Source organism: Montipora capricornis, chromosome 2, assembly GCF_036669925.1.
Source record: "Montipora capricornis isolate CH-2021 chromosome 2, ASM3666992v2, whole genome shotgun sequence".
NCBI classification, from domain to species: Eukaryota; Metazoa; Cnidaria; class Anthozoa; order Scleractinia; family Acroporidae; genus Montipora; species Montipora capricornis.
This window is the reverse complement of record NC_090884.1, coordinates 17874163-17881662: the sequence shown is the minus strand read 5'-3', so window position 1 is coordinate 17881662 and position 7500 is coordinate 17874163. Positions and strand designations below refer to the sequence as shown.

The window sequence follows — 7500 nt, the reverse complement described above, 5'->3', positions numbered from 1 at the left end:
GTGTTTTTCAGATAACTGTTTAATTGTTTTATTACTTATTTAATCGATGTATTGATTACTTTTTAGGAAGGTTCGTTGCCTGCTCCAACGCTTCAAGAACTCCTTCAAATGGCTGGTGAAATTGCCGATGGCATGGCCTATCTGGCGAACAGGAAATATGTTCACAGGTATATCAAGTGATACTGCAGTTTTACTTTCAACCTCGTTGGTGAATGTCATAATCTAGAATTTACATCATGTTGGTTTTTATTTGTTTGCAGGGATCTCGCGGCGAGAAACTGTATGGTAAACGCAGATTTCACAGTGAAAATAGGAGGTGAGGTCTATTCGTGGGCGAGGAAAGGCGCGAGAGAAGAAATGAGGTTACTTTCGTTCTCGCGTGCCTTCCTTGCGCTTATCCAATGGTCTACTGCATAAGCTTCTGTTTCCAGTATTTTTGGCTTAGCAATGACTTCGATCTTTTACCTTCTTTCAATAGATTTTGGAATGACACGTGATATTTATGAGACAGACTACTACAGAAAAGGCGGCAAAGGTGAGATGATGTGGTGAACGGTGTTCAAATCTTGGTGGTCGCAATGTAAAAGATATCCACTTCTTTTCAGGTTTGCTTCCTGTGCGGTGGATGGCACCTGAGTCCTTAAAGGATGGCGTTTTTACCAGTAATAGCGATGTTTGGTGAGTTTACCATGAAAAAAATTGATGTCTCGTTTCTTGAACTTCTGTTCTGTTACGTATTGTAAGTGACGTATTACAAACTGCACATGGTAAGTTACATTGGGTCTATCATACTCACTTTAGTAGAGTAAAACTGCACTGCCAGCAAAGGATCAAAATGGGCAAAAGACGGCATTACTCAAAAAAAAAACCTCGCGGAAGTCTTACCATCGTCACCAGATAATGGTTTCTTTAACTTTGGAGTAATTGGTTATGTTCCAAACGAACCGCAGTGGGTTGAGGAATGAATATTGTTCAATAACGCTATAGCATGTAGCAGTAACTCTTAAATCTTTAAGAGGCACACAGAAAGCTTTGATCACAAATTTTTCGAAAGTGTGCATTTACGTTTTCGTTGCTTTGGATGCAATAACTCGCAGCGATATTCAACAAATTTACCAACACTTACTTGCCCTTTGATTAATTCGATGCTAAACCCGAACTCATTTCGAACCTAGGAAATTTTCACTGTTTTGGTCTAAATACCATTCGCACAACTGAAAGAAGACGTTAATGCAACATTTTGAAGTCAGTTACTTTTGTTCAAAATTACTAGAATTGTTTTATCACAAAGACCTCTTGTTTACAAAATCTTCGTTGCTTTTTAAACAGGTCATTTGGTGTGGTTTTGTGGGAGATGGCAACACTGGCCTGCCAACCTTATGCCGGAAAGTCAAACGAGGAAGTTCTTAAATACGTAGTGGATGGCGGCCTCATGGAGAGACCAGAGGAATGTCCTGAAAAACTGTAAGTATGATTAACACAAGTTGACCATTTTCTGTGCTTCCCTCTCTTTCTTCTTACCTTGACTGCCATTTTGGACGGCAAGGAGAATGTTGTCATGATATGTGTATTACGGCATTTGCTCACGTCGTCTTTCATTAAACGTGGCATTGTGTTAGAAGTTTTAGAACTGACTCAAACACAGTTTGAAGGACAAAGGTTTTGCTCAAACTGAGTTTACTCAAGCCGCCCTCAACGCTCAATCTGTTGGGGTATGTTACAGATAATTGTCTAAGTGGAAACGGTGATTTCAACTGTACATGGCAGCTTCAGGCTCAATGAAAAACCTTAGAAGCAACGAATCGCTCTATTTCTTCCTCTTAGCGGATACGAATTACTGGAAATTTACGACAAATTCTCGTTATCGACCGCGGATCAAAAGCTTCACGTCTTACTCCAGAAATTTTTAAAATTATTGCAATCCGAGGCGGAACATCACATTTGAACGTCACAAATTCTTTACTTGTATTCAGGAACCGACAGAGAGCATCGATCAGTACGTAACCGAGCTGCGTGCCAAAGCAAGCACGTGCGAAGTTGGTAAACTGTGTGAGAGCTTAATTCGAGTCAGAATCGTCTGTGGAATATCCTGCCGGCAACACCTTGGGAGAAAAGTTATTGCAAGAAACCGACTTAAGTCTTCAGAAAGCCATTGATATGTGCGAGCGTCGGAATTTTCAAAACGCCAAATGAAGTCGATAAGCGAAGAATCCAAGAGTGTTGATTATGTAAACAGGAATGCCGCCACATCAGATAGTAAATTCCCGCCCAAAGAGGAAATGAAAAGTGATCGCCAGAAGAAGACCAAAAGTGGACAACAAAACAAATGTAAAAGATGTGGAACAGTTCATGCACCGAGCAAATGCCCAGCTTTTGGAAAAACCTGTCACAAATGAAAAAAATCGAAATCACTTTGCATCTGATGGATGTTCATTTAGTGGAAAGTAATCAAGCTGTTCAACCTGTTGTCGATGATGAGCAATTGGAAGAATTATTTATCGGCCACGTCCAAACAGATGACCATGAGCAAGAATGGAAAGTACCTATTCAAGTGACCACCAATAAATGAAGTGGATACTGGATCACAAGCAAATATAATCTCATCAGATGTTTTCAACTCTCTCAAAGGAACGCCACACCTCAAGACAACTAAAGCACAACTCACTGGCGTCAGTGGATCTGAGATACCAGTGAATGGGAGTGGCAAGGATGAGTTGTAAGAACAAAGACAAACAGATTAACTCCTATTTCTTTGTTCAGTGTTGAAGCTGAAGTTCAACTCTCCGCCCCAACTCGGTTTAAGAACATGTCAGGATCTGAGCGTATTTAATTTTCTCAGAACTGTTGACAGGGCTAATGTCAATGCTGAGAAAGAAGGAATTTAACGACCTGTTTGAAGGCCTTGGAGAGCTTGAAGGGGAACGTCATAATTATTGAGATTAACCCAGAAATTAAGCCTGTAATTCACCCTTCTGCCATAGCTAAGGCAAGAGCTAGAGAGAATGGAACAAGTACGTGCCATAGAAAAAGTTGATCAACTAACAGAATGGGTTAAGCTGAAGAAACAAAAGTTTGTAATCAAGATTCCTGAAGTTGTGTACATTGGCGACAAGATTACCAAAGATGGAACCAAGCCTGATGAATCGAAGATTGAGGCAATCCTCAACATGCCACCATCACAACACAAAAAAGATGTAGAGCGTCTGCTAGGCATGATAACCTACCTAAGCAAGTTCATCCCGAACATTAGCACCTTCACTGAGTCACAAAGATTCCTACTTAAGCAAGACATGCAATGGCACTTGGGGGGAGGGGAGGGTAGGGAGGGAGGGAGCCCCAAGAAAAGGTCTTGATGAAATTAAGAATGTCCTTACTTCAAAACCACTACCACGCTACAATGATGTAGAAAAGCCGGAAAAACTATCGGTAGATGCATCCCAATCAGGACTTAGAGCTGTACTACTTCAGGATAAACAACCGGTAGCATATGCATCAAAATCCCTGACCAGGAAGGCTCTCCCCAAATAGAAAGAGAGACACTGGCAATAGTTGGGTGTGAACGTTTTCACCAGTACCTATATGGCAAGGAAATAGAAGTAGAATTTGATCGTAAGCCCCTAGAAGCAATTTTTGCCAAACCAATTGCTAAAGCACCACCCAGAATTCAACGTCTACGGCTTCAATTGCAGCACTACCATCTCAACGTGAAGTACGTCCCAGGAAAGCAAATTTTCATTGCAGATGCATTATCCAGAGAACACCTTGAGACCACTCACATCATTCAAGGGGTACCTCGTGAGGAAACTGAAATACAAGTCCATCTCCTGCTAGCAAACCTACCAATTTCAGGGGAAAAGATGATAGAATTTCAAGAAGCAACAACAGCAGATCCAACTCTTCAGACAGTCGCACTGCTGATTAAACAAGGATGGCCTGACTACAAGAGTAAAGTGCCTGCTGACACAAAGCCATACTAAAGTTTCAAGCAAGAAATCCATGAGACTGATAGAATTCTCTTCAAAAATCACAAGATGATTGTTCCAGAACGACTGAGACCCGAAATGCTTAAAAAAAAGTCATGAAAGCCGCCTTGGAATCGAGAAAAGCAAGCGAAGAGCCCGCGACATCCTGTGCTGGCCAAACGTTTATGCACAGATATCAGATCTGATTAGAAATTGAAGTTCTTGAGCCATTGATCTAGCATGAAGTCCCATATAGACTATGGCAAAAGATTGCATGTGATATATTTACCCTGGGAGCCAAGGACTATCTTCTGACTGTCGATTATTTTTCAAAGTGGGTAAAGATTGGCTTGCTGCGTGATAGCATTGTGAGTTCTGAAGTCATTACCCAACTCAAATCCACCTTTGCACGTTGTGTATGCCACAGAATTAACATGCAGCGCGGGAATTTTGGGCTTTCAGACTTTTAAACTTTTCAACGTGAATAATGGCAGACCATGAAATCCAAAACTTATACTCAAAGTAAACGGCCTTTGGTTAAAAATCAAAGCTCAAAATTCTGCTAGTCATGTGTTACACAAACACACTTTCAAAATCTGAAGAAATCAAGGAGGTGATTTTTTTTATCACAGAGGCACTTAAACAGAAGGCTAAAAACCAAACTTCTCACTACTACACATTTATTGGATACAGGAATTCCAACCGATGCCAAGTCCCAGCTCCTGGCTCAACAGAAAACACAGAAGCTATATTTTGATAGGGGGGCCAAGTCACTACCTCCTGTCAAAAGTGGTGACACTGTTCGACTAAAAACAAAGAATGACTGGAAACCTGCCACAGTTACCAAACTTGCTCCCTCCCCTCGCTTAGTAATTCTGACCAGCAAAGGCACTTCCTACAGACGAAACAGGAGAGACATCAAGACCCCTGACAGTAACACAGGCACCATCACGAGTGCAACAAGTGACAAAGGAATCACAAAGTTCCCAGAAAGTGACATCATCCAGCCCCCTGGTATTATCCGCACTAGATCTGGCAGAAGTGTACAACCACCCAGACTAAATGACTTTGTCTATTATTAGTTGATTAAGGGCTGTTAATCATTAAATACATTTCTCAGCCGAGTTGTTGTTATCAACTGAAACGTTAACTTGTGTGACTGTGATAGGGCTTGGTCGATGAACAGTGGACAATGTTGATATTTTTGATTGCATGTTTATTACTCCTTACATTACTTATAGGGGGAATGTTATAATATGTGTATTATGTCATTCGTTTACGGGGTCTTTCATTAAACATGGCAAATGTCATAACACAAAATGTTATCGAGAAAAAGCAAACGAAGTTATTTAATTAACTGTCATTGAAAAATCGCAAATAGCGAGTCTCACTTCAACTCCAGTTTTACAGGCCATGCAGTTTCCAGTTATTTTGTTTACTGAACGAAACACTTGAGTAGTTGCAGTGTTCTCGTTGCAAAAGCATATTCGGTCGTTATGAACATCATGGTCAGCTCAAATCGGTATAATCGTGGTGGTCATTGTTCGTATAATTTTTCCTTCATTTTTTTGCAGGGGATTTGACCCCTTCATGGTAGCAGTGTTTCCTTTCTTTTCCTAAAACATTTTGCTTTTGGTTGAAGCTTAGATTGTGCTACACAGGAGAATCTTTCCTCATCATATTTGTTTTTTTGTTTTTTTTTTTCAGGTACGAGATGATGACCCTTTGTTGGCAATTTAACCCTAAAGCTCGGCCAACATTCGTGTATCTGATAAGTTTGCTGGAAAGAGACTTATCCGATATTTTCCACCAGCTTTCTTTCTTCCACACTTTAACAGAAGATCATTTAAAGGGACTGTTAAGCAGCCATTACAAGCACAAGAACAAATCTGAAACCGACGACCCTTCTTTTGATGTTGATTCAGCAGTTGAAAAAAAGACCGCACCGGAAGATAATTATCACTAGTTTAATCACTGTGTGGTCCACAGTCTGTCATGAATCATTCGCCCTTTTTAATGAAATCACATGCTTGTCTGCGCAAAAATTCATTAGAACGAGTTTTTATGGTAGTGCTTTCGCCAAGCAATGTCTTATACCGCCATCAGTATTTTTTTCGTCTTTTGTAACTTTGGTCAACTGTTGTACTGTCGATGACCTGGGTTTTACTGGTGTGAACGAAATTTCAGTGTCTTCCTAGACTAGCTTAAGCTGAAACGTTAAAACTTCGACGATAAATGGAAGCACATAATTCTGCCTTCGCAATAATAATAAAATAAGTAAATAAATAAATAAATAAATACAGGTAACAAATTTTTATAGCTATCCTTAAGTTTATGAAAAATGCAATTTGTATAACCTTCATTGTAATTGGATTTCTTAAATAAATGCTTCGGCCATGTCGGCGTCCTGTGAAATCAAGAGATTTCTTGTCGGTTTTTCCTCTCTGATGTTTGTCAGGTCTTATTCACGTTGCCATGTCATGTCTTTCATTCAAGGCCCTAGCTGTCTTCTTTCTTTAATTTTCAAGTTCCGCACAGTTTTTTATGTGGAAGGCTACTCATGGATTTTTCAAGAAATCATGAGTCAATCTGAATTTATGAACTCCAGACCGCCTGTACCAGATCATGCAGGAACCTTAGTGGTTCTGTTCAAATGTGGAATAAAACCGTCACACAGGGCTCAAGTTACTACCTGCAGAAATTCTCGAAATCAAAGCAAACTGGCCTCGTAAACAGACAATCTTGTTATATTTAGTGGGAAGCATTTTGCAAGCTTGTCATTATGGCGAATTTTTGATTCAATCTTTCTTAACCGTTATAAGCATCTTCTCTGTGCGCAATAAAGCTTAGTTGACCTATCTTGATAAACGCTCCTTGGCGGATAGCGATAAACTGAAGATGTCTTGTGAATGCCGCGCTAATGATGAGAGAGATGTCCTATGTACTGTGAGATACAATTTTATTTAAAGCGAGGCCGAGATGAGGAGGTTTTTAACTTGGAGCCCTACGTCGTCTTTCCCGGTCTTCCACAAAACTCACTTCAGTCGCATTTGTACAAAGTGCAACTTCCGGTGTCTAGCGCTATTCACCTTTCAAACAACTGGGGCCAGAGCTCTTGTTTTTTTGCACGCAGGAAAAAGACCCAAGATTCTGTTGACGAAAATGGTGCTTCGTGCCTTGCATGATCAACATGATCCTTGTAAACAAAATTAAATGCTAGTCACTAATACTAAAAACGTCGGGGTGTTTGTGTAAAAAGAAATCTTACAAAATAATCTCCAGAACATCCTTTTAACGCAGAATAAGCTTTTTGGGTTTCTTGTCTTCTCAGCTAAACTGGCTTGCAACGCGTGCATTTTACTGAAAGCATCAACTAGCGAGCCTGTCTCAGTAACAACAAGGCAACTACATCTTGATGTCATCCTCGGGAATAATCTTAACTCCACCAACGTTTGGAACTTAAGTTGCATTACGTGATAATTTCCCTTGCTTAGCTGAGGATGAGATTGCATGTTACGGTACCATGGAGAAGAAGAAT

The 7500-nt window shown here is 40.3% G+C and overlaps 1 protein-coding gene across 1 annotated transcript in view; it reads left to right on the top strand.

Moving 5' to 3' along the window:
* LOC138038984 (insulin-like peptide receptor) overlaps positions 1 to 6377 on the top strand; it is a 134263-nt gene extending 127886 nt beyond the window's left edge. The window contains exons 24-29 of the mRNA XM_068885106.1: positions 67 to 167; positions 261 to 316; positions 479 to 535; positions 606 to 678; positions 1330 to 1464; positions 5670 to 6377. Of these exons, the coding sequence (XP_068741207.1) occupies positions 67 to 167; positions 261 to 316; positions 479 to 535; positions 606 to 678; positions 1330 to 1464; positions 5670 to 5928 (681 nt within the window). The 3' untranslated portion in view covers positions 5929 to 6377. The remainder of the gene's footprint in view (positions 1 to 66; positions 168 to 260; positions 317 to 478; positions 536 to 605; positions 679 to 1329; positions 1465 to 5669) is intronic.
* The last annotated feature ends 1123 nt before the right edge of the window (positions 6378 to 7500 follow it).